At 37.9% G+C, this 26,679-nt stretch overlaps 3 protein-coding genes across 8 annotated transcripts; 1 reads left to right on the forward strand and 2 right to left on the reverse strand.

Moving 5' to 3' along the window:
- Positions 1 to 5,902: 5,902 nt before the first annotated feature.
- On the reverse strand, positions 5,903 to 10,474 carry LOC143452396 (26S proteasome non-ATPase regulatory subunit 11-like). 2 transcript variants are annotated; one of them, XM_076953355.1, is made up of 10 exons: positions 10,363 to 10,474; positions 9,998 to 10,116; positions 9,192 to 9,280; positions 8,869 to 9,006; positions 7,643 to 7,772; positions 7,153 to 7,553; positions 6,698 to 6,886; positions 6,585 to 6,620; positions 6,374 to 6,425; positions 5,903 to 6,312 (listed from the first exon to the last, which is right to left on the reverse strand). In XM_076953355.1, the coding sequence occupies exons 2-10, from the start codon at positions 10,080 to 10,082 to the stop codon at positions 6,170 to 6,172; spliced, it is 1,263 nt and encodes a 420-aa protein (XP_076809470.1). In that variant the 5' UTR covers positions 10,083 to 10,116; positions 10,363 to 10,474; the 3' UTR covers positions 5,903 to 6,169. The 2 variants fall into 2 exon arrangements, with proteins under 2 accessions (XP_076809470.1, XP_076809469.1); XM_076953354.1 differs by having other exon boundaries at positions 10,342 to 10,373.
- A 4,111-nt stretch (positions 10,475 to 14,585) lies between these two features.
- On the forward strand, positions 14,586 to 17,600 carry LOC143452167 (uncharacterized). 2 transcript variants are annotated; one of them, XM_076953033.1, is made up of 2 exons: positions 14,586 to 15,933; positions 16,456 to 17,600. In XM_076953033.1, exons 1-2 carry the CDS (start codon positions 15,899 to 15,901, stop codon positions 17,360 to 17,362), a joined length of 942 nt encoding a protein of 313 aa, XP_076809148.1. In that variant the 5' UTR covers positions 14,586 to 15,898; the 3' UTR covers positions 17,363 to 17,600. The 2 variants fall into 2 exon arrangements, with proteins under 2 accessions (XP_076809148.1, XP_076809149.1); XM_076953034.1 differs by having other exon boundaries at positions 14,595 to 14,689.
- LOC143452165 (uncharacterized) lies at positions 17,383 to 24,988 on the reverse strand. Of its 4 annotated transcripts, none has more exons than XM_076953031.1 (12): positions 24,950 to 24,988; positions 20,793 to 20,997; positions 20,590 to 20,718; positions 20,363 to 20,522; positions 19,959 to 20,057; positions 19,761 to 19,879; positions 19,539 to 19,652; positions 18,850 to 19,028; positions 18,602 to 18,777; positions 18,242 to 18,394; positions 17,939 to 18,178; positions 17,383 to 17,842 (listed from the first exon to the last, which is right to left on the reverse strand). In XM_076953031.1, the coding sequence occupies exons 2-12, from the start codon at positions 20,896 to 20,898 to the stop codon at positions 17,641 to 17,643; spliced, it is 1,677 nt and encodes a 558-aa protein (XP_076809146.1). In that variant the 5' UTR covers positions 20,899 to 20,997; positions 24,950 to 24,988; the 3' UTR covers positions 17,383 to 17,640. The 4 variants fall into 4 exon arrangements, with proteins under 4 accessions (XP_076809146.1, XP_076809147.1, XP_076809145.1 ...); XM_076953032.1 differs by lacking the exon at positions 24,950 to 24,988 and adding an exon at positions 24,852 to 24,869; XM_076953030.1 differs by lacking the exon at positions 24,950 to 24,988 and adding an exon at positions 23,687 to 23,943.
- Positions 24,989 to 26,679: the final 1,691 nt, after the last annotated feature.

A 26,679-nucleotide genomic window follows, 5' to 3' on the forward strand; every position in this document is an offset into this window, starting at 1 on the left:
AATTAACTTAAATCAGTTAATCTAATTTGAACATTCTGCATTAAAACGATTTTATATAGCGTGCTATGAACCAAATTTTCTTATAATTCGCTCGCCTTCACTCGATTTTTAAAAAATCACTTGGTTACTGTGCAGTCAATCATTAATTATTATTAATGGCTAAGATAAGAACTCGCTGGCTCAGGCGATAAGATAAGCGGTGAGATCAGATATAAGCGGTGAGATCAGATATAAGCGGTGATAAGAACTCGCGGGCGGCGTAACAAAGTAATTGCAGTTGTGGTTTGACAAGTTTACCAATACAAATTTGCAGCATAGCAAATCGATCGGCTTTGGAAAATGCATCGGAATGAACTAATGTATTTAGTTGTTACAAAGAGCACGAGCGACGCTCGCTAAGATATGGAGGGCGAAAACATTAACACGTAGATTGCTAGATATGATTTGAATATTCTACATGAAAGCGCTTTTAAATTGTTGGCTTCAAAAAATCTTGCTACAATCACGCCCAACAATAAAGCGCAAGTCATACCTCCCGTAATATAGCCTTGGACAAACGTAAACCGCCCGGCCTCGCCTCAAGTTTTGAGCAATTGATACTACAATACAGTACTATATGTTTTGCCAGAGGTCTTGACCTTTTGTTTAATACTTGAAACAGTTTTTCTGCCTGTTTAAATTTATTTCAATCGTCAAACATAAACACTGCCACTTCTATGCTGCTGTCTCCAATGACTGTTCTAACATCTCGCGAGAAAAACAAGCGTGGCGGGAGCATAGACATCTAATAATAAAGAAGTAATTTTACATACACGGCTCACCCAAACTTCCTAAACCCAGTCTTGGGGTTAGGACTTTTGCGGTTTTGAAAACTGGAAAAATGTTTCTCCTTGTTCGCTCTGTAATTTGTGTCTCAGCTTAAACGAGTTAACATTGAAAATGGTGAAAATGATTCACTAACACGCACAAGCCGTGACATTCCTTACCACCTTGTAAATTTCGGCGATTATAAATTGCGGTCTGCGAAACAAATCTTGCGATATATGCTTTGCAAACAGTGATAAGCAAGCCTATCTACCTCCTACTGTATTTTCTCTGGCTTTCTTATAACTTCGTTCCACGCGTCAAACTTAAACGCTTCCACATCTACGAATGTCTGCCTCAAATGACTGCGCAAACATCTCGTGCGAACAACTCGAGGGAAAAAGGCACGTTTGGCGGGGGGCATAGACATCTAACATTAAAGAAGCAATTTGACATATACGGCTCACCAAAAATTCCTAAACCCTGTCTTGGGGTTAGGACTTTTGCGATTTTGAAAACTGGAAAAATGTTTCTCCTTGTTCGCTCTGTAATTTGTGTCTCAGGTTAAACGATTCATAAATGGTGGGGGGCGGCACCACTAACACGCACAAGCCGTAACATTCCTTATTACCTTGTAAATTTCGGCGATTATAAATTGCGGTCTGCGAAACCAATCTTGCGATATATGCTTTGCAAACAGTGATGCGCAAGCCTATCTACCTCCTACTACATTTTCTCTGGCTTTCTTATAAATTTGTTCCACGCGTCAAACTTAAACGCTTCCACATCTACGAATGTCTGCCTTAAATGACTGCGCAAACATCTCGTGCGAACAACTCGAGGGAAAAAGGCACGTTTGGCAGCGCGGCATAGACATCTAATATTAAAGAAGCAATTTGACAAATACGGCTCACCGAAAATTCCTAAACCCAGAAAACCAGTGGTAGGGACATTCACATATTATCATTAGTTCATTACGTAGTCCTATTCTGATTCCATAGTGTGCCATGCAGCCAGAAAGCCGACATGCTACGCTTTCAAATTAAGAAGGTGTAATGGAAAGTGGTATATGGTACCTTAACCTGTAAGGTTTGCCCACTTCCTTACAAAGTCTGTTTACTTGTGTATATCTCAACAGTGAACTTTGATAGACTTCAGCAATAATGACACAGGAATGACAACTGTATAATCTGATTATATTGAAGCTTCATTGAACAAATAAATCAAAATAGAACATTGTAACAGCAACAGCATAAAGACATGTTGCGGCGTTGAACATACGACTGTAAAGTGATGACTCGTAATGCACGCACAGTAACAGAGAAGCAATCGATTACGTCACGCAGTGTTATGCTTCGCTGATTCGATAGACCAGAATTCTATGTCGTACACAATTTTATGTTACATTAATTGATATATTTATCACAAAGGTATGAATCATTCAAATGACATGGTAAGGTCTTTTTCAAACAGGTGTTTGGGTTAAGTTGAAAGCGCCCTTATAAGTGAGTGACTGCAAATTACTTCTTTGGGATATTGCTTTTTGTTGTTTAAGCAATCAGCATATCCCTGACATACATGGCGTGGAAACTATAAGTGTTGGTAAATACGCAAGTAACGATACCGGTATTTTTTATGTAATATGCTTGCAAATTTAGGCTCAACAATCGTTGTCATTTTTGAATAAGATTTCTATGGCAGGTTAGGGATCAAACCAAAGAACATCAAATAAAAACGTTGCTACAAAATGCAAGGGACGGTAAACTTGACAATTCTAGGCTACTACCTCTCATATTTGGCTGCAGCCTGTTCAAATTTTACTATTACTTGTATTCAAAAGCATTCCGTGCTAGTAGGCTACCATAACTGTATTTCAAGTGCATACAGATTTTCTTACAAAGAATACCATGATACATACCGTTATTTGTTAATACAGTGCACATATAAATGAAGTAGGCTACATTTTGAGGAATGTGGTATTGCTGTGTGTCCAAACACGAAAGTTATAAAGCAAAGCACCATTCAAGCCAGGTATTTACCCAAACAGCTGGAGTTGAAAACATAGTAGGTAGTAGTAGTACTAAAGGGCCTATTGCAAATAAATGATGTCTCTTTAAATGTCTCCAAAACCATCACGTAGTTCAGTGCAAGAGATGAAGCAAAATAGTTGAAAATTACATATAGCTTTGATTAGCATCACAGCTTATGTTGCGATTAGTTTTATGGTAGTTAGAGTTAGTTAGGTAGCTGTTGTGATCTGTAAATACTTGGTCTTAACATTGGAATGGCTTTTATTTTGAGTTATAGCCTAGTTGCCCATAAACTGAACTTCCCAATGCTGATCAACCTAAATATATTTTCTGGTCTAAATACAACATAAATTAAATCTACGGGCTTCGTGATCTACTTACCGCGAAATAGTTAATCTGATATAAAATGTTAGCGCTACAGTCTAGGCCTAGAGCCTATAAAAGTTGTGATAAATATATCAATTAATGTAATATAAAATTGTGTACGACATAGCATTCTCATGTATGGAATCAGTGAAGCATAACACTGCATGGCGTAATCGATTGTTCCCCTGTGCGTGCATTTTGATTTATTCAGTCCCTTTTGGCTTTTACGCCCAACGGCGCAACATGTCTTTGTGCTGTTGCTGTCACAATGTTCTATGTTGATGTGTTCGTTCAAAGAAGCTTCAAATATAATCAGATTATACAGTAGTCATTCCTGTGTCATTATTGCTGAAGTCTTTCAAAGTTCACTGTTAAGATATACACAAGGAAACAGACTTTGCAGTGTAAGTGGGTAAACCTTACAGGCTAAGGTACCATATACCACTTTTCATTACAAACTGATGCAGCCGAGTGAGGACGAATTGACGATAAAAAGAAGACATTTCCATTACAACGTTTATGGTGCCAACGAGCTCGGTGAGAACTACGCTTTTCTTTTATCGAGGAATCTATGAACAGTTCAATTTGAGGTTGAGAAAAGTCTAGTAATCTCAGACTACAAGTTTCGAAGATATGTCTTATCTACATCGTATGCAAGTGCTCAACGATGACTCGTTGAATTCAGTCAACTATGAATGCAACAATGACCGACGAACAAAGCACGCTGACCCATACACTAGTCGTGGGAGGCCGGTGAAGGAACTTGATCGGTATTTGGACATTCAGTAATGATTTTTTGTTTGTTTATTCTATATATATCTTAGCGTGTTGTTTTGTATTTTACTGTATGTTTTTGGTCAAGCCTATAAAGCATAACTTGAGTCTTATGTCTAGGATATAGTCCATTTGTATCGCTGTCAAATTGTCGTGCCTCTCAAGGGTTTAAAGAACCTGTGGTAGGAATCTCTGACAATATGATTTAACGTTTATAATAGCGTTATTGTGCAGATTACGCTTCATTGATAATGGCCTTAATTGCCACACTCTCTAACGGTTCAACCATGCCGGAGAGAAATGTTTCTTTGTGTTATTTTGTTATGCTTTAAAACATAGCGGTTGTTTTCGAAGGTTAAACAAATACCCAAGGCTAACACCGATACACTATGTTGAATGTCAATTACAAAACGTATTTGACTAATTTTATATATATTTTGTAATACGCGTATTTCCAAGTGATATATTCACGCAGCTACACTGGGAAAACCAGACGCTGTAATATGATTGAATGGTCTTATATTTGATAATGCCTAGTGCAAATTTCTCTTATGTTGATCAGAACGCGTGAACATACGAAAATTTTATACCATTTTGTTTGCGGAAACGGCATACACGAAATGTGAGATGAAAACTTTGCCGACGTTTCCTCATTTTGCAAGCATTCGCGTGACGTGTCAGGACATTCTGTTTTCTATTTAAAGTCGTGACATAAACGTCATCATTGTTTGTTTTGTACCTTCGTTTTGCTTTATAAGTTACAGAAAACATATTACTATCTTTTTGCGAATGTATTGCCAACATGAATTGTATTGTAACTATGTTTCAACGTTTATTGTTGTGTGATCTACATTTTACGTGTTATAATGACTTTTGTTATCAACACTATTGTTTTAATTATCGTTCACCGAGCATTGTTTTTATCATGATCATAAAATATCGTGAGTTTTTTCAAAACTTACGATCTTTTCTTGGGGAAGGTTATGTGATAAATATATCAATCAATGTAATATAAAATTGTGTACGACATAGCATTCTCATGTATGGAATCAGTGAAGCATAACACTGCATGACGTAATCGATTGTTCCCCTGTGCGTGCATTTTGATTTATTCAGCCCTTTTGGCTTTTACGCCCAACGGCGCAACATGTCTTTGTGCTGTTGCTGTCACAATGTTCTATGTTGATGTGTTCGTTCAAAGAAGCTTCAAATATAATCAGATTATACAGTTGTCGAGGTGTACAATTGATTCTAAGATTAAGAGAAGCGAAACAACGACCTGAGACTCATTTATTATCGAGGACTACAATTCAATAGACAAACATTGTAATTGAAGTGATCGTCCTTACAGGCTAAGGAACGAAAAATCACCATTTCATTACAAAGTAGACCCATGAAAACAAACTAAACTTTCTCCTATGTGGTCGAAATGAACCGCGGTCATAGATTAAGTACTTGGCAAGTTAAGTTACTTCACATAACACACTCAGAGGCCTTCCTACAAAAACAAGAGTTTGGCGCGTTTCAACAATATTACTCGCGTTAAAAAAAAAACTGTTTAAATCAATCAGAAGGCAGCATGGCTGGTGTTGTTTTCAATCCTGGGAATTACCCTAGCAGTTGGCGTGATTCCATGTCCCAGGACGCATTCAGAATTTGTATAAAACTTAGCAGGGAAGTAGCTAAAATTGTTTTTTGACCAAACATTCTAGTGTTTATTTCGTCCCTCTGTTAAAAAAGTTTGAATCATGTTTTGTGAAGGCATTATATGGAATGACAGTCCATACTCCATAGCATAACAAATTGATTTGAAAATTTTCAGAAAGCCCAAAGCAGGATTTTTCGAGTAATCAGTCTTTTGTTACTATCTTATGTTTAGATGCAATTGCTAGCATGACACTAAGTTCTCGAATTTCCAGCTCTGCACGATCAACAAATATATTTTTTATTTCGCACACCGTAACCGGTTACTGTTCTTGTTGTCTAAACTTTACAAATTTTCAACAGACATTCATGTTGAAGTTAATTTGACAAAATGCTTCCAAACCTTCCCTTTAACTACGACGGTTGCCGCGAATGCATTGACATTACGCTTTAACTCTTCATATTTAACATTTCAGACAATAGAAAGCATTGTGACATCACATTGTCACAAACATAAAACAAGCAGCGAACTGAATGTACAAAACAGGTGGTTAAGTCAATTGCTTGGCTTTCTGGTACAGACTATCGACGACCAAGGACATGCTGGCGATTACTTCAAGCGCGGTCTCATACGTTTTATCAACCACCTGCTCATCAAATAATATCAGGACTCCTTCCCCTTGGGATAGAATTCCTAGAAAAGAAGAAATTATAAAGCCGGCAAAGATAACAAAACCAGACAAAACTACACCAACCGTGAAATTTTTTGTCAAGAATCATTTGCGAAAGTTTCTTTTCCACTGTTGCCTGAAATAAAAGTTAACAAATTATGTAGTTTCAAGTGAACTTTTACTTTGTAATTCCAGAATGACAAAATTTTGGGTTAAGATAGCAGTAAAAATTTGGAAAGCTAAAAAAGTGAAAATGTTCTTGAGCTGCTGTTTTATGGCAAAGTATGGGACTCACCAATGGCAGATTGATGAGCTGGGCAATGTGTGTGACCTGTAATAGATGACATCGACATCTTAAACGGCAACAAAATACGGAGAATACGATCACAAGCTGTGAATGAAAGTTACCTGAACTTTAGAGAAGGGCTCGATAACTCGCAGAAGGTTCTGTTCCAGCAGGTTGTCATAAAGCTTGTCGAGGTGGGCGGATATGATTCGATCGGCTTCTAACTCTTTTCCATACAAAGTTAAAACATCTTTAAGCTCCGATATTGAACGATTGCGACTTGCCTTTGCCACGCACTTCATTGCTTCGATCTATGAACAAGCGCACAACACCATCTTACAAGGAGCCAACTACTTCAATATTCACACCTCCACAGCTAAATTTGTTAGTCAATGTTTGGAAGGTTTGTAACAACTGGCCAAACTTAAGCACAACTCTGTACGAATAATATCATTTGTATGGAGTGATACGGAGTCTTTATCATATATATTACATTGGAAAAGAGGTTATCTTAGGCCCAGCTGAGTTCAAACAGGAACTATTTGGTGATGAGGACAGCACACAGTGTCCGTATTACCTCATTGCCGGAGTATTTCAACGCAAGCTTCCCTCCTAGCAGAGCCTGGACATCATCAGGTGCACCGAGCATGATCTTGCACAGCAGCATGTACTTCAACGAGGACACAGCTTTGTTACTCTCTATCGAGTCGTAGCCCTCAAATGCTTCATAGAAATATGAGTACGCCGTCTTCCAATCTTTCTCCTCAGCTGCATTTAAGATCCCAGACTGTCTGTCAAGAGCGGCTTGCATTTTGGGTGGACAGTACATGGAGTTTGCGGTGGTTCGTGCCGATGTGAGGGCAGCTTTTGACTTTTGAAGGTTGCCGAGTGCGTGATAGGTTTGTGACTCAGTCAACTGCACTTCAACGAGGAGTTGCTTATCGTCCAACTTCTTCAACTCACGAAGTAATGATGACCCTGATAAAATATACATTTAAAGTAATATGGGAATGATTTGCTTCTCAACATAAACCATCTTTTATGACAGACCAAACATTAGAGCACACCTGCTTTCAATGCATCTTGGTAGCGCTCAGTGTCAAAGTACAAAGCAACCAGTCTGGCTTCGAGTGCTTGACGAAGAAAAGTTCTTTTCTCTTCCTTTGCCCATTCAATGCACTCCAGGCAAAGTTGCACCTGGACGGCACACAAAAGTTAATTCAATGAAGAACAAGTTTAGTTGGCAACGTTATAAAATTATAAATTATATACTGCTGCTGCATAGATAGTTGCATAATATTCTGCTGCTGCATAGATAGTTGCATAATATACTGCTGCTGCATAGATAGTTGCATAATATACTACAGCTGCATTCACCAATGTACAGGCCGACATGAAATCTGCTCAAAAACTGGAAGCTGACTTTCATGCCGAGTACAAAAAAGTTGCTTGGAAAAATTTAAACTACTGATTTGACTCTCAAACAGTTGCAAGGTTTTAACCATATCGAGATGAGTGCCCCCTTGATGGCGATTATGACATCACACTCTAAGCTTTACCCATGAATTCACCCAGTTGTGATTACAATGAGTGCAGCAAGATTGAAAACACTGCTAGCTGTCAATCAAAATTATTATTGAAACGCTCAACGTGTTGGTCATGAGTCTTCTCTTGACCGTCAACACCATCGCCATGATCAATCTTCTTCACATCAAGGCGCATTCTTAATGGAGTGGATTATAGAAATCACATTAATGCCGTCCCAGGCAACACCAAGTCACATACACTTGACTTTGTAAATGCCTTTTTACTACTAATCTTCCATCACGCCACGGGTCTCCGTTGAGCTTGTGCAGGGCGTCTGGCAAACTGGCTCAACTCAATTTAACTGGACTTTCACACTGTCTTCATCCAACTAACTCTCCACACGGCAGTGGACAGCATCATCATTCGCTTCAGCTTCATGCCAACATCCATGCAAAGTAACACATCTCTTTTTGTCATGACTCAAAGCTTTGACAAATACATTCGCCCTGTCGTTGCAGGAAGTTATTTCTAAGCTAATAACTGCTCTGTCCGTGTTTTGACGAATCACAAGTTTTTTTCATTGCTTGGACACTAATGGTTGAAATGTATTTGACGGGCTCTGGAAGCAGAGGGCAACGTTCTTATTTGAATTGACCACGACTTGTGATTATGATAACAATTATTACAGGATATAACTTATCTTTCTGACCAAGATACTGGCAGTGGGCTTACGATGAAAAATAGGCAAATGTCTCAGTAAATTTACCTCAAGTCCAGTGCTGGCCTCCATATCCAAAAACAAATCTACCAAAGTCCGGACAAGTTTTGCCGCTTTTGCTTTGCTGATGGATTTGAGGAAGGGACGGACGACCTTAACAAGACTGCCAAGCTCCTTAGCATGGCCCTGTCAATCATAACAATCAATGTCAATCAAACCATTAGTTTCAGAGATAATGTTTCATTTGGAATCATACCTTGTTCCATTCATTTCATATCATGCTTGTAACATTAAGGACTTTAAAATCAACAAACCGTGAAAGTGATCCAAAGAAGTCATGATCAAGTGATTAACACTTTGTTGAAACAAACCTGTTTCTGCAGCAGGGATCCAAGCTGGAGGATGCTTTGTTCCTTTAATTTCAATCCTTCTTCATCGTTGCTCTTTACATCGCGGTTCACTGTCGTCAAACAGACACAAGTCGTTAACCACAATCTTTTTAACTGTGTTTGTTTATTATACTACGGTCTGCACACCTTTGTCTATAATAACACATGGTTTTTTGAACAAGGTTGTGTGCCGAGATTTCTATAAAAAGAGGCCAAGAATGTTTCAAATATAAAGCAGATAATATTGGGTTTGCGTCATTCTTGCCACTTATCTTAATATTGTTTTGACACCTATGTGTGCACTTATGCGACTGATGTTATAGTTTGTATACCACATACTGGTAAACTTGTTGAGTGTATGACTCGTTCCTCACAAACGATAACGGATGTTGGTAAAACAGTCAGTTTGAAAATATAACACCCTAACAAAATAGACTGGTGTGATGCATATAATGCACAAAAACCCATTTATTGGCTAGACTGCAGAGTATGGTTGTTTTCAGCAAGATCTTGGGTGCACCAAACAGCAAAAAACCCGGCGTGAAAAAATGCTCAGACGCAATGGATCTGTGAAATTACACAGTAAAGTACACACGGTTTGACTTATTCAATACTTAAATCAATTAAAAATGAAAAGCATGAAAGTTATGTTCAAGTCATTATGTGCAAAATAATGCACCGTAAGTGCGGCACTGAAGCTCATGAAAAGCAGTGTTGAGTGCGCCTCGCCACAATCTATAGTTTGCAACAGTCATCAACACACAGTAACCGCCGCAACATCTACTTACATATGTCTTTGTAGGCACTGATAGCAGATGCTTGGTCACTCAGACTCAAGGATTGGGCTCGGCCAAATTCCATCGCAGCTGCCATGTCGGAGCAAATTAAAATTCTGCAGCTTAAATGTCTGCAACAAGAATTATAAACTAAAATTGCAGATGAACAAGTTTCTTTCTTAACTTAAATCACCTTTAAACAGCACTAAGCATGCAAAATGATGTTAAGAAACAAGCAAATATTGCTATCTCTTCAATTATATATTGTTTTTATGTATAATTTTATTATCTTTATAAATGAAAAATGCCTAATCACAAAACTCTTAATATTCTAATTGTATTGTTTATTTTACAACCTGCAGCTTATATTCATGCACCTATTTATGTCTGTGTATGCAAACGAGAGTCTTAAACCATTGAGCGACTGAAATAATTAAACTAAGCCAGCCATATTTTTTGTGATAACGATAATGATTTCTGCAAAAAATTGTCCAATATATTCCTAAACTTTAATATATATATTCCTAAACATTAGGGTTCTAGTAAACAAATGTAACACATGGATGTGCATTTCTGGAAACCGACCCGACTGGAAAGTACACAAGTTTTGGACAAAAAATCATACGTGCGAAGAATTAGATTTTAGTGTGCACTGAAGGCTCAATTCCTTACTTATTATTAACTGGTGATGAAAAAAACAGTGTATTTTGGATTATTTTTTATAAATCGGCATGAACATAAAACATTTTGTCATTTACGTTAATAAACCTCATGCATGTATGCAAAATTTGACATCTTTGTTTAAAATCTCTCCCAATCAAAAATTGGAAAACCAGCCAAAGCCAAGTATGGCAATACGAGATTCGTTAAAGTGCACACTAACCTTTTATGTATTCATGCCGATTTATAATAAATAAAATATGAAAAAATTTGAACATCATTTTATTGTAAATAAAAAAAAATTGCAGTTTCTGTCCGGATTAGTACAGCAGTTTTTGCCGAGATCTTGGGTGTGTAGAAGCAAAATTCCGGTGTGCACTTTGACTCGTGACCCCAGGCTGCCCAGCATCTGTGCAGGCAAGGTGTTGTTAAGTGGCCCTATACGGTAGAAATCAGGGAAAAAATCAGTGTTCCCGAGTTTTTTTTAGAGATATCGGTTTCAAACAATAATTTTGCAGTATAAATTGGAGCAAAAGTTAGCCTTATTAGTAGGGCAAGTTTTTGTTGCACTAAAAACGTGAGAAAGTTGCACTTAATTTTAACAAAAGTTGCAGTTAAAAGTTGCATTTATGCACAAGTTTTTAAAAACATTACGGTATGAGATATTCGAAAGGATCCGTTGTATAACCCAACAGTTTAAGATTTGCAGGGTGTCTGCTTGTTCCGTTTCTTTCTTCGCTATATAATCGATCATGCATACATTTTTATGTTCTTTAGGTTTGAAACCTACATGACAGGATTTCACTGTCAGCTCCTGTAGAGTTGTCAAATTTGGTACTTTCCCATTTCACAGACGGCCTGGCGAGACGGCCAAAAATAACATTTTTTGCCGGTACGCAGCAAGAAAATAACGCAATGCGGAAAAAATTTTCCGCAAAAAGCCAAATAGCAAAGCGTTAACCCACCCCTCACCTTCCCCCAAAACAAGTCAAATACCCCACCCCAAACCCCCTAGGTCTGCAACTAACTAAGCAATCTCAACAAAAATTGACCTCGAAAGACTAGACACAACCTGTTTCCGTTTGTGCGGGCTTGGCCAAAAGCCAAGTCATACTTCCAATTCTAATTTAGTTCGGGCACTGTCGTGCTTGGCTGGGGTTGTTAAACTTCTAGCTTGCAAGCCAACTGTTGCGTCATAGATAACATTGAGATGCAGCTAATCCAACACATATCTCTTTGTTATGCAAAGCAAAGAGAATAGAAATATACTAGAAAAAGTTTTATAGCATGTTTTTTAAATCACTCCTTTACATTTTGCGCAATATTTAATAAAAGTTGCAGTAAAAAGTTGTATGAAAAATAGAAAAAAGTTGCAAAAAGTTGCAATATAAAATTCCTACAAACAGCTTAAAACATCATACTACATAAATTCTGAGTATTTAGGAAGCGGTAAAAAAAAGTTGCAAAAGTTGAAAAGCTTGCCCTACTTATTAGTTAGTTAGTGGCTTTAGAAAAAAAGTTGCTCTTGCCATACTCTGTAGTCTGGGTTTCAGTCTAAACTCTTCAGCTATTATGCCAAAACTTGTTGAAAACTGTCATACTTTCCAGTCTGGTAAATAAGGCCACCAAAGCAGGAAAAGTGTTAAACGCAGAACAAAGTCTGGAAGTCCAAACCGCAGAATTTGGCACAGGCACACTACCTAGGCCTATAAGTGCTTTCAATGAGTTTCAGTGCCACATTTAAGACGCGCTATTTTGCACTTAATGACTTGGACAAAAGTTCTGTGCACTAAACATTCAATCTATTTAAAAATTGTAAAGTCAAACTCAGTTACGCATGGAGTCAGTTAGAGGAGGTCAAGGCCTAGGCTACACGGTATACTGGATGCGGATACGGTCTGACGATACGGACATACAGTAGCCTTAATCGGTCGATGTAGTACCGGAATAAGAATTATAGAAGGGAAGCGTCAAGGCGGCAGAAAATGGACTTCAATTTTATCTGAGGAACACCATTTTGCGCAAAGTAAGACTTGGTGGATATAGGTTTCATAACATGGAAGATACAGCACCAGTTATCGCTACAATCCAGTGATAGGGCCTACCATACTGGCACAAAAACCATGTTGCTACGCTTCAAGAGCAGCATACGGTACGAAATATTGATTCTACATTTCTACATCGAATTAAGAATCAAAACTAGTACTGAGAAACCATTTAGACAACAATCAATCATATAATGCAATTTACGAAAAAAAAAAATTAACCACACTCCCACAAACTTCATAACAGTCAAAATTGTTGCAGGTTCAATAATTTATCTACATATTTTAATCATTAAACTGTTTGATAATAGCAAGCAATAGGCTAATAGATATTTTTGTTTAATTTTGCAAATTAATGAAAACACTTTTTTTATTTTTATGAAGTAATGTTCAAAGAAAAAAAAATGCTGACTTGCCTAATGCCTAACTAACCGAAAAATCGATAAAAGATGTTAGCTAACAATTTTCTCGAAATAAAAGAAATATTCTTTGTTCCATCTTTGAAGGAATGTAGGTTTGGAAAGCTCCAGCAAAGATTTTTGGCTAGAATGGCTTCGGTTGCCTTAATGGTGACATCATTATGGAATGTGCGTGTTGCTTACATCCGCTGATTACTGTAGTAGACAATTTTTAAACGAAATAAGTTAATAAAAACATAACCTTTTCTAACTTTTCCACATTGAACCAAATAATTTTGGTCTAACAATATTATTGAATAGGGTTTTTCCCATCCAAGAAGATAAAAAAGTGTTTTATTTTCTTTAATCTATCAAACGTTTTAATCTGGGTGAGAAGGTAAAAAGTTTTCATTCATTTTTTATTCATTTATTTTTCCACAAAAGCGAGGTGACGACGAAAAATCAAGCCATTTTTTACTGACACGTGCCAATGAACAGGAAAAAGTGACAAAGCCGAAAAGGTTTAAAACGTTTATAATTGCCGATAACAACTAGCACGGCCATTAAACATATACTTAGTTAAATCCATAAAACATTAGTTGAAAAAAGCAAAAAAACAAAAAGATGTTGGTGTGTTCAAGCAACTGATGATTGCAAATTTTCTCAATACTGTACATCAGAGGATGGGGAAAAACCCCATCCCGGGCAAGAACCCAGTTTCTGGTGGTCATAGCGCTAAGGAAGGTTGCTGTTGATTAGCCCGAGTTTGTAGGCTACAGCAAGAATGTACACCAATCTTCGGAAGATGTGATGACAATACTGCTCGTTGCAAGACAGAAACTTTTCTGGTACATTAACAATTAATGATGTACGGAAAAAGATGCCAATGCTGTCGAGTAGATGGCAGTGCCGAAAGGAACCTTTCTTATTCCGAAGTTGGAGACTTGAGTGGCGCACTGGCGCTGGTGGTGACGTTTTAATGCAGTTACTGGTTCCAGTCTTTTAACTTGAAAATATGTGAAAGCGATGTGCAGTAATAGCAGTAAATATCCGAAATAGCCTAGTTGTGCAATGTATCTTGTAAATTCACAAGTCACTTATTAATAAACAAATTAACAAAATACAAAAAACATTTGTCGCGGACGTCGATCAATCTCGTGTGTGCAGATGCCACGTTTTCGAACAAAACATCTTATAGTCTCAGTTGCTTTGATGGTTTTTTCTGTAGAGTGTAGAGTGTTTGTGAACATCTTCCATTCCTCATCACTCTATAAAAAGGTTATCACCCAGTCGCCTAATACTTAAAGTTTGCTTTCCAGAATTAATAGCAAAAGCGTATCTTACTTAAAAAAATGTTTTTTGTGATTCTTACAGTTTATGCAAATTTCTCTGCAATTATCGCACACATATACACAGGGGTGGGTCTAAAACATAGATATCTTATATATAATAACTAGATTAGACTAAACTTTCACAAAATGGGGGTTCCCTTCTGTTAAGTTGCTTCTGATTTATTTGCGTTCATTCCTGCGTAAATAGTGACGCAGGCACCAAACTTTGGGGTGTGAGGTGTCCCCTATCCATAATTTTATGAGTGAAAGGTACGGTACTATTAGCCAAAACGAAGTAATGCCTAAAGATAAAACGAATAGGATGAGAATTTTTTCTATATCCCCCGTTTAAGGAAATTAAGGCGTAGCCTTAACATAAGGTGGCGTTAATAGTTGTAAGCAACGAAATTGTTGATATGTTTAAAAAGAAACCGATTCGCACAACCATCTTAAATCGTTACACAAGATCGGTTAGGCTTTGAACATCGATTAATAGGCGAATGAATTAATCGAGTTAATTGCTAAAATATACATAATTTTTTTTAAATAATTTCAAAAACTATAGTGTTTAGTTTGATAAATGTGTCCATGAGACTCCATGACCTCCTATGAAAACAATAACAAATTAGCTGTTATCATGGGTGCTACCTTAATTCCACGTGGAATGTTATGACTTATGCGCATGTGTGAAGCATGATTTATTCTCTTCTTTCTCTTTTCAAGCTCCTTTTTACCGCTTGGCCAATGTATGAGGAAATTACGCTCTAACATTGCCAAAAATTGTCTTGGTACTTGCGGTTTAAACACTTATCACTAGATATTTTTGTTTCAAACCAGTGGAATACATGATTTTGTTCAAAGCTGAATCTATAAGAATTAACATTAAAACCGTCTTATTTTGTGGAAGCGACGACAAACCTATTTGTGTGGTTTGTGCAGGTCGACATTTTTCCATGGTCAGGGTTATCAACGATTATTATATCAGGTGTTGGTGTGGGAATGTTTCAATTGTGTTGAGCGTGATCAATTGTCAACAACAGACGTTTTAATAAACATTGGTATCCTACTTTGGAGTGACTGGGTGGTCATACTCGCATTTTACAAAATAGCTTTGTACTAAATTTTCCACATTAAGGGGTACGACGTATGCTTGAAAATAACCAAGTTCTCCAGTGCTGTTACATGCAATGCGTTCTTCGTTTTTCTTTAAAAATATTTTATGTTTACGCGAAATGACGATGCAACGTCCAGAAGGCAACGTGACCTGCTACCGTGCTTTGTCCAGGGAAATTTAACTGCATTCCCGCCGAGGAACTGTTTATACCAATGCATTTTTTCTAAAGCAAGATGAATCAAACAAGCGATGTACTTCAAAGCGCCAATAATTAACTGAAACATTCCATTTTAATTTTGTCTTAATGACGGTTTAAAGATAGTCGAATGTCTGCTAAAAAAGCATCTCAGTTACATCCATAGTGAATGGTTTGCCACAACACGTCAAACAGACTTGAACGGTTTGTTTTGTGTGTGTGCTTTCTTTCTATTTTGTTGTTTTATGGATGATGACATATGCCCTCTTTATCGCACTGACAAAACTTATTATAAACTTTTTTGGCCAAATGTAGACTAGATCTGCCACTGCTTATAATCAGGGCTTTGGAGCCGTAGCCGTGCATTTTTCAACGGGGCTGGAGCCAGTTGTTTGCAAAATAGCTCCGGCTTCGATGTATTTCATAAGATTTAAGATGCTCGGTGAAAGAAAACTTGATAGAGGGAAAATTATTCCTTCGTACGAAAGGTTTTTGAACGCTTCTTTGTGCAGAAATTATTGTTTTGTGTTCATTGATTGTGTTAGTTTCTGTGTGATTATTTTGAAACGCTAGATATTCCAAATTGAGCGTCCATCCTTAAACCTCAGTATTTGACGTAATGGAGCCGGAGCAATGGTTTCAATGAGCTCTGGAGCTGGAGCAATTTAATATTTACACCTGCTCCAAAGCCTTGCTTATGATGTAATAATTCTTTTATGTTTATAGTTGCTTCACTTCTGGGTGTGCAGGTTTTGACCAAGTTATCATGAAGTCGATGCCACCGAGGGAGTTACTGCAACAATTTTGTGCAAATAATTATTTTCATAGAATCTTCCAACCTCATTATATTTTCCCTGCCTTGGCTGGCGCTGTCACATTTCCTGCCTCCCTCGCTGCTTTCCAGCAGGTTTGGAAAACGCTGCATGTTGCGGCCCACATGAGAATTGCTCCCATATGCGGCATGGTCACGATTTCAACCAGTGCTCTTGTTGCAAATACTGTATGTCAATGTGTTTATGATGTCATAGTGGAACATGATGTCACACTCATGTCAGAAAAAGTGATGATGAGATGGACTTTACTCTCGATTATTAATTTCTTGTTTTTTGCTCCGAGCGTAAAATCAGTTTTGCCGAGTCATATTCTGCATCCTGGCGCTTTTGCTAAAAAAGGAGTCGTCATGTCGGATTATTCGAACAAAGTGACCAATGGTCAAAGACGGCAAATTCAGGAGATCGGGTCCAAGTACGGTTGCCACACCTGCGGGAAAAAATATTTGAAACTTCGTGTGGCCTTTAGACGGTTGACCAGTTCAAAATTGGTTCCTCGTTCTCCGGTTTACTATGCGGACCACTCCCCCCCACTGGCCCTCACGACGGGAACTTTGATAAACAAGGGGGGGCTTCTGTACCCACAATGCAGCACTTGCTCCTATTACCAATCATCACAAGTCCGAGCAGCTAAGACCAGCTTCAATGCGTTCTACAGCAAGGGCTTCGTCACCCATTCGATGAGGTTCAAAATATGGAAGCTCTTCATTCCTTGGCCTCTTATCATGCAGTCAAATTATTTCAACGAACCCTGGAGCAACATCGCGGAAAAACTTACAAATTTACTTGAAAGGTTTATTTAATTATGATTGAACTGAGTTGATTTCACCATATTAATAATTGATCATTTTAAAGTGTCTATGTATGATATATTTAATTAGAAATTATGTTACATCTTATTATATTAGCAATCATCTCACTTTCTAGTTTCTACTACTGTGATTTTCTTATAAGACTTGCACAATTGTCCAAAAGCATTTATTGTTCACTGTAGTTTTGACTTTATGTGAACTTCTTTAAAACAATAAAATATGCAGATGATGTGTTTATTATCAAATAATAAGAAAAAAATTTTGAAGGGTTACGGTCGTTTTTCATCAATCCCATAAATAATATCCATGACTTTCGGGTCAGTATTTTCAATGAAGGCGTGACAGCAGGTGGGGGAACAGGACTTGAATAAAAATGGGATCCTGTTTACCCCCCAAATCTCGAAGCAGGGCCGGATCACACGAAGACCTGACCCATACAGAGGACCACGACAGCAATCACAGCGACTTTGACTGGAACAAACAAATGATTGAAAAGTTTTAATGTCGCATCTTCCACTGACTGTGACCACTCACAAGTCATAACATAAGTAGCTTGTTTCAACTTACTTTGATATTAACTCAGCCACCTTCGAAGGTAGTTTGTTATAATTTTCAGTATTTTCCTGGATGAAATGTTTCTGAACCGCCAACGAGCAGGTATCGAAGAGAGGCTGCGGACTGTTTGTTGAGTTTTCTTTCCAAAAGAGTGGGCTCATAAAATTGTTGCGGATTCTAACCCGAGATAAATTTAAGCGGAGGAGACCACACGGGAGACCAGGAAGCTCGTTTCCTTCAACGTTTAAATACCTGCAAAGACAATACTTAGTTGTGTCGTAACAAACACGATGAGAAATTTAAAAACAAAATTGCCTTAGATTTTCCAAATTTTTAATTTCCCTCGGCAGGAACGTCAACTTGTTGTAAGAAACGTCCAAGAACTCGAGGGACTTGATCGTGAAGAGAGAGACGGGCAGCGCGGTCAGACAACAAAAAGAGAGAATGAGGGTCCTCAATCTCTGTAATCTGCGTTTCATGTGCCGAGTGTGAATGAAATGTGAACACTTGTATCACTCATATGCTGGTTAAGCCAACAGTAAGCTCAATCACTTGAGCTTTAAATCATCGAAATTATGCATCTGTTGTAGATGTCAAAACTGTTATTCTGGTCAAACAGTTAAAATACTAATTTTGAAAAGAGTTTTGGGAAAAGTTTACGCGATTTTGCTTCACCTGCTAATGTCAGATGGAATGTTGCTGAGAGGATTGTCACGAAATTTCAGAACCTGAATCTCACGACAGAATAGCACTTCGTGTGGAAATTCAACCAGCTCGTTAAAAGAAAGATTGAGGTAGATGAGAGTTGGAGAGAGCGGGGATAGATCGGGAATTTCCGAGATAAAGTGCGCCTGATATAACAAAGAGTATGATGATGATGTCATAATGCTAAATTCCCATATTAGGTTGAAAAGTAGCGCCACCTTCAGGCTCAACACAAAGCCTCCGTCCATGAGGCAGTTCAAGATAGAGAGCTCTGACGGAGTGATGATCGCTTCTTCACCTTCAAATGGTGACCCCGACCGCTTCGAGCCTTGAAATATTTTCTCTGCAGCTTTGGTGAAGACGCACATCTGTGACTTCACATCGATTCCCTCCATGCCTGAGGAAGGAACCAAGTTGCAGAAAAATTTGGGATTTCAAAAGTAAATTTCCTTAAATTCTTGCAGCACTTGGTAACCCTAACCCTGATACAGGAGTAAGCGATTGATGGTGTGGTACGATGATGTTTATCCTCGGAGAAAAGTCTTTGCACGACCCGGCAATGATTTCTCATCGTTTCAACGTCGGTTACCGAGCTAGCCTGATTGCCTGTGCAAGTTCTGATTGTCACACATTTTTTATTTTGTTTTTACATAGTTTGTCCGAATTTTAGGACTATGTGCTGAACAGAAGCAACTGTCACTAATGCCTTGTCCAAGGTCATTACCACGGTACGGCACCGCTGGGAAATGAACAAGGTACCTGAGGCGCGTGCATTGCGAGTCCAGCACTTGGAAACCGGGTTGATAAACATTATAAGATGGATGAGGCGCACTCACACAAAGCGTGATTAGTTCTGGAGTGCCAAGACAGTGTGCGAGGAATAATTTAGTTTCGTTAAACAACACACCAGCAATATCCTGAACTTCATCGAGGACATCGATTAATTTATCGCTTGTCCCGAGTTGACCTGGTGAAGTGAGGCCAAGTTCCTCCAACCTCTCCTGGATCACTTTCTTCATTTCTTAAACGACAAGAAACTCATCAAAATAATTCCACTTGATACCTAAGTAGAGTTGGAAGGAACTCTAATGTCTCCAATCACAACATTGAAACTTTTGGCAAGATTCACCCAAGAGTAGTTGCCTCCGTGGCACTCGCTTGTGCTTCACATCCAGGTGGGCTTGGTCAGAAAGATCTATTTTAGTCACTTGCGGCTGCTTGTCTGTGAACTGGGCATTCTGAAGCATCCTGCGACAAAAACATGGAAATCATTCCAAGTCAAGACCAATGAAGAAAAATCCGTCAACTCCTCAATAAAGAGACTGACTTGGTAAGCTTTTGGTAGTTTGCTCTCGATAAAATTGCTTTCCGTATAGAAGGCCTTGGGGGAAGAATGGATTTGTTGCTTAGAAGAAAATCTGCCAATCTGAGAAGAGGATGATATTTTAGTGTTGGTCAGTGCATTGACCAGAAGCAATTGTTGCCTATTGTTAAAATTCATTATGATGACAAAAAAGTTTTAATGTATGAGAGTTGATCTTGTATCAAGTTTTATTACTGAAGAATATGTTTGCCCGACTTGGTCATGATAATTACATGAAGGTCAATTCTATTGTCAGTTCAAAGTGGTAGGATGAGTCAGACCATTAAATTGCAAAAACATTGTTAAAATTTGAACCTCATCACTGCAATGAAAGTTATTTCAGACTGAGAAATATAGAAAATTCAGACCTGAATTCTGGTTCTTCTTTGTAGAAAGAATCATCGGGTAAAATATATTCTTGTCGTACTTCCATCGGTTGCCGAGGGAGACGAACTGGAAAGGGGTCAGGTCCTCGGGGCTTGTAGGGCAAAATTAACCCCTTGTGGCCCCGGGGTTGATCCCCAATTTCTACAAAATAAAGAAGTTAAACTTAAAAAAAATTCTCATTTTCTCTGTGCATGTCATTTAAACCTGCCTGGGATGTTGAACTTTGGTTGATTCTTCTTCTTCTCATATTTGTTGGAGTCATACTCAGACTGCATGGTTGGCACCGGCGATTGTGTCCCATCTCCTCTGTGATCAGTGACTTGGATCTCAGGAGGCTCTAACACGACAGTAACTTGTAAATTTTGACCAAATTCAAGCTCGACTGCACAAGTGAATCTGAATCATCCTCACGGTTTAGAAATGTGGATTCCAAACTTCTTTGACTGGGAACCGGCGGCAAAATCCCGCTCCCCTTCGGAGGTCGTGGTCGACGCAGGAGAGATGCTTTCTCACTCATCTCAAGCGCTTGAGCTAATGAAGACTTTTCACATTAATACACATTTTTATGTTAGCTTTGGTTTCCTTCAATTTGCTGCCATGCACAACTTCAAGAAATCTGCTCACAAAATGAACAAAGTGTGATGTATAACAAAAATATTGTACTACTCTATTATAAGAGCACAAGTCCAATGCTTTTTCATGAAAATATAAGCACCTACTAAGCATAGTAGTCAATCATGTTGATTTACGAGCACACTTATAGATGTGCATCATACAAGTGCACATGTATATATCTGCCTATTACACTGGTCAACAGCCAATTTGCTTCTGAAACGAATGAGGTCAATCTTGGCTAATTCGGGGTCGCTGGTCACGAATATCAAATTGAAATTTGTTGATTAGCTCTAGTTTTTGAGATATGGCACCATGCCAAAATGTGCTTTACTTGCTAGCGGAAAGAAGTGTGCGTTTATCTGTTGTAAACTTGTAGCTTGCATCTGCCAGATAGAGTTGGGCACTAAATATATTTGTTTGAAGGTAGATGACGTTTCTATTCATATTATTTTAATTTTGACGTATGTTTGAGTTGGTTTGTTTGCTTGCTTCATGTGTGTAGTCTGAACTGCTCTTTCTGCAGATGCCTCGTAAATGCATAAAAAATGCAGACAATTTCTACTAGATTTGTGTTGAAATAACTTTTTCTTCACAAAAGCGAAGTATAACGGCTGTGGTCAGGAAAGCAAACCTTGTATTCAACTTGTATTTTGGATGTAAAGTTGGTGATCAGGACAAGAGTTGGGCCCCTCACATATGCTGTAACTCCTGTGGTGCAAATCTTTGGCAATGGCTAAACGGAAAAAGAAAATGTATACCCTTTGCTGTTCCAATGGTTTTGAGAGAACCTACTGACCACATTAGCGATTGCTACTTTTGACGACCCCCCACCCCCGGTTTGTAAAGGTTTGTCAAGAAAGAAGAAGCAAAGTATTCAATACACAAATATTCCATAAGCAATTCGTCCCGTACCGCATGGAGAATTACTTCCTGTTCCTGAGGTACCTAAAGAATTCACGTTACGTTGAAACACTATCTTCCAAAGAACCACACCTTATAATTCAAAATGAATTGCACGATCTTATCCGGGATTTGAAACTACCTAAAGTTAAATCAGAACTTTTGGGCTCTAGACTTCAGCTATGGAATCTTCTGGCAGAATCATCACCTTCGAAGACGGTGAATTTGATCAAGTGTCATTTGGCAAAGAGAAAATTGCATGGGAAGCGTTTAAGTTGCTGGCCACAAAATTCTTGGGGAACAAAAGAGCTGACAACAACACGGAATTGGTGTCCAATCTCATTAAAGCATACAGATGCATGAAGTGCAATATGTCACTGAAGATACACTTTTTGGACTCGCACCTGGATTTTTTCCACCAAACTGTGGAGATGTTAGTGATGAGCATGGTGAGCGATTTCACCAATGCATATCTGCAATGCAAAAGAGGTACCAGGGAAAACAGAATCAATCAATGCTTGCTCACTTTTGCAGGATGATATGTAGGGATGCTCCATTAACCGTATACGAGTTACAGGCCAAAAGGAATATAACAGATAAAATAGATTAGAAATTTGTATTTGGAAAGTGGCAGTTATTTGTTGCATATGCTATGCTGAAATATAAACGCATGCAATTATTACACTGTTTGTAGATTGTTACTGTTGTGTTCAATAAAGTGCACCAAGGCTTGCCATATATAGATCAACATACAAAAATGAAAAAAATTTTTATCTTTTAAACTAGAGCTAATCAGCAATTTTAACCGACATCTTTGGATTCAGCGTCCAAAAATACATAAGAATCAATTGTTTTCTTATCGGAAGCAAAAAATTTTTGAAAAATTGTTGACCAGTGTATTTGCAAATACTTTCTGGTATGGCGTAAATTAAATTATTTAGAAATATAACTGCACGTGTGCAAAGTGCATTCTTTATACATTTAATAGTTTAAGCACGTCATGTTTAAAGTAGCCTGGTTGCATAACCATAGTAGCATAGCATAACATAGTAGCATGTTTAAGCATAACTTGAGCTTTAAAATGCGAACTTCTAAGGATTCTAAGCCATGCCCACGTTGTATCTCCAAATTTTCTATCTTAATAAAACCAACTGAACTGAAAGTGCGCTGTTGATGACAAAATATCATTTTTTATTTTAACAGTTAATCATGGACATAAGTGTTGAAGTTTATCATAAACTGGAAACATTAATAAGTTAATGAAATAATTCTAGCTGCCAGTACTTTTTTTAAAATAAGAAATTTTGTTTACCTTTGTTTAAATTACCTGCTTCAGTGATGTTAAACACCCATTAAAGTATATTTCCCTTCAAAGCTTAGAAAATAGTATGTACTCGCTCACTTTATGTAAATTACTGGTAGTTTTAGAGATATTGGTGAAATAATTTACAATTGATTGTGGTAAATTTACATCAACCAGCTACTTGATTACCAGCACTAGAAGCGTGATAACAAAGCCTGACAGGAAAGTGTGATTTTGTTCAATGAGGAATGGTGGAGTGAAGCACATAAAAAATTGGGCTGACTCCCCCATGCAATTAACTGGTGTGCATGACCAAGGCTTGTACTGCAGAATGCGGCCGTTTGCAGCAAGATCGTGGGAGCGCCAAACAATCAACAATGACAAGTGTAGTGAGAAAACGCTTAGATGCAATGGAAGTGTCGTTATAGGCTATGTAGCATTGTAGCATGATTATAAAAAATTTGTGCAATAAACTTCCAGTACGTACCGGTTTGACGAGCAATCTATACGCGATACAGAGGATGCCGTAACTTCGCTGCCGAAGTTTTATGTTTAAAACAAACGTAATTTATTTCATTCCAATGTTTCACGTTGCTGATCTGTTCACATGATGGTTAATTGGACGTAGGCTAAACTCCTATATGACCTATATTTATGAGTCCAGTTGACTACCTGTCAAAGAAAGCAACAGCATGTTGCCAAGCAAGGTAGGCGGAGTTTTTCTTCTTCTATCCAAATGAACAGGTCGGTGCCATCTTGACACAATGCTTATGTCCTGCCAAACTATCAGCGTAACTTTTAATTTACCTGTATATTAAATGTCTAAATTACGTGTTTTTGTGTTAAATTATGTTTAAATAATGAGTTTGTAATTTGGGTTTAGTGGCTGTGCTGACGCCAATAACTTTCTTACATTCTCTTTATGGAATTTGGGAAAATTATCGTCAATAACTTCTAATTTGTTTGCGACCACCTGCAGCAGCACAATTTTGTCGTCCCCTACATTGAAGACGATTAATAAAAATGAATGAAACAACTTGACTAACTTATGACAAACTAAAAGCCTTGATCTTTGTGACAATGAGCGATTTTCTATTGCCGATAATTTACTAACCACAAATTATTTTTCAAAAATATTGTACCAGAATGTTCAGTTAACAATGTTCTTTCAAACTTGTTTTAGGTCTTTCCTTTCATGCCCTCACTTCAAGTACACTTCCGCCCAACTCTGCAAACCTGACTGTCACCGAGCACTTTCAACACTCTGGCAAACAAGTTTCTTATATTGACCTAAATCCCGGCATGCTGGTCTGTTTTTCATGGCAGGATTCTCCGAGATCTCGGGTGTGTAAACGCGCTAACTTAAGTGTGCTAATTTAAGTTGAGCTAACTAACTGCTAACTTAACTTAAGCGCTAACTAAAGTGGTGTGCACGTGCAACAGCCAGCCGTGTATTCACCTACTTAATTTTTCTTCGGAGCACTTCTTAGTTGATACAGTTTGCATTGTAATTAGGCTAGACCTACAGATTAATCGATTTCAATCAGTCCTTTCTTAAACTAAAGCGTTGTTGATAGCGTCTCACTTTGATACCGGTATAGTTACCACAAATGCAGAGTTGTGGCGTAAGATTATATAATATTTAAACCAACCTGTGTGTGAATGTAATTTAAATTGTTAGTTGGTTACTTTGTAAACTAAGTAATTCCCAAGCAAGAGCATTTGTTGCACACTAGTCTTTGAAAATTACCTTGTCCGAGGCAAAAAAGCTTGCATTCTATAATGGTCTTACATCACTTCTATGGTCTTTGCAAGCAAATGCGTCCGGTTGCTAGTAGCACTACATCACCTAGTGGATAGTTATAAGATGTTGTTAAAATGGAGAAATCCTATTCTAAATACTTTTGTTAAAATCCTAAAATATTAAAAGCGTTATGCAAAGACATCGTGATAATATCATTAAAAAGTTGTCATTCTGAAATAATATTTAATAATTAGTGGTGATGTTCTCACTAGAATACGGAAAAAAGAAATTTAACACAACAACTTATGCACAAATCATTCTGCGCCCAAAGCCAGGTGGGGTAATTCCCGACTTAGAAAATACGCATTTATTGCTTCTTACACAAGCAGCTGACGTCTCAGTATATTATGATAAATAATTATTAATCTTTGCGCTCGGACTGAAGACAGTCTTTGCATTACCTAAACCCGGCGATGGTTCCTCATCGCTCGAGCTCCAGTAACCGAGCTTTTCTCTGCTTTTCACAGCCAATGTTCCCTCTATACTGATTATATTGAAGCTTCTTTGAACGATTACATTTCCGTAAACAATTAGGCCTATTCTATGCTACATCCGATCTGTAGGCTATATTATAATATCATCACTAGGGCCATTTTTATTTTGACCTAAAAAATTTTTTTTTACTTTCTCTCAAATTTTGAGTTTATTTTGACCTAACGAAATTGCTTATTTGTAGAGACCACAGTTCTTCCTCCAGTTACCCAAACATAATATTTTGTCGAAAAGTCAAGGTGTTTTATGGATTATAAAAAGTGCGTCGTGTTTTTTGGCGATGTATTTAGGTCAGGGGTGGGCAAACTACGGCCCGCGGGCCGCATGCGGCCCGCGGTCCCATTTTATGCGGCCCGCCGGCACTTGCAGAAACTCCTACTCATCACTTATTGTTTTAATTAAACAGGTTACATGACAAATTATTACCCTTTACGAGTGTGTTTTTCTCTTCACTTTCAGTGCGTAAACACACACACGTCAGTCGCGCATGTATTGCAACATGCTTTCAGCAACTAGCCGTACACTTCTCACGCATTGTTTGATTCAATTGTTTGATCATAAAATACAAATACGGTAGCGGCTACCGTAGGCCTTTGGGATGAAGTTGCGTAGCTTTAAACGTAACTGAGTGTGAAATGCAAAAATTGTGTTTAATATGAATATGCGTTTATTTACACACCGGGTAAATTTTCCTACTTTGTAATGAGAGTGTGCGGCCCGCCGGCTGCAACATTTTTTCTAATGCGGCCCGCAGTACAAAAAGTTTGCCCACCCCTGATTTAGGTAGCTTGTGCTATTTTGTCCTTGTGAAAAGGGCACTTTGCCTCGATTTTCTCCGCATGGTAAATTCTAATAAACAGCAAATTAAACAGGGAAGAAGTAATGTAACCCCCTTCTCGCGGCATAAGGATTATTTATATACGTAACAATGAATAAACAATGGACAATTTGCGATAAAAGTTACTGGTGATCCAAGTGGGCATTGTGACTTATTTCCTGCTTTTATAGGTTAATATATGGTTTAATTGTGTCGCAGTTCCTGATTTACAATGCTTCCACGAGGATTTTAACAAAAAATTACTCTCAAGAAACACAAAAACTTTGTCAAAAGCCATAATTTGACAAATTTTGACTTTATTGTAAATTTTGACTTTATTTTGACTTATAAACTTCTTAGAAACAAT

The sequence above is a fragment of the Clavelina lepadiformis genome, chromosome 4, assembly GCF_947623445.1.
Source record: "Clavelina lepadiformis chromosome 4, kaClaLepa1.1, whole genome shotgun sequence".
Classification (NCBI taxonomy): domain Eukaryota; kingdom Metazoa; phylum Chordata; class Ascidiacea; order Aplousobranchia; family Clavelinidae; genus Clavelina; species Clavelina lepadiformis.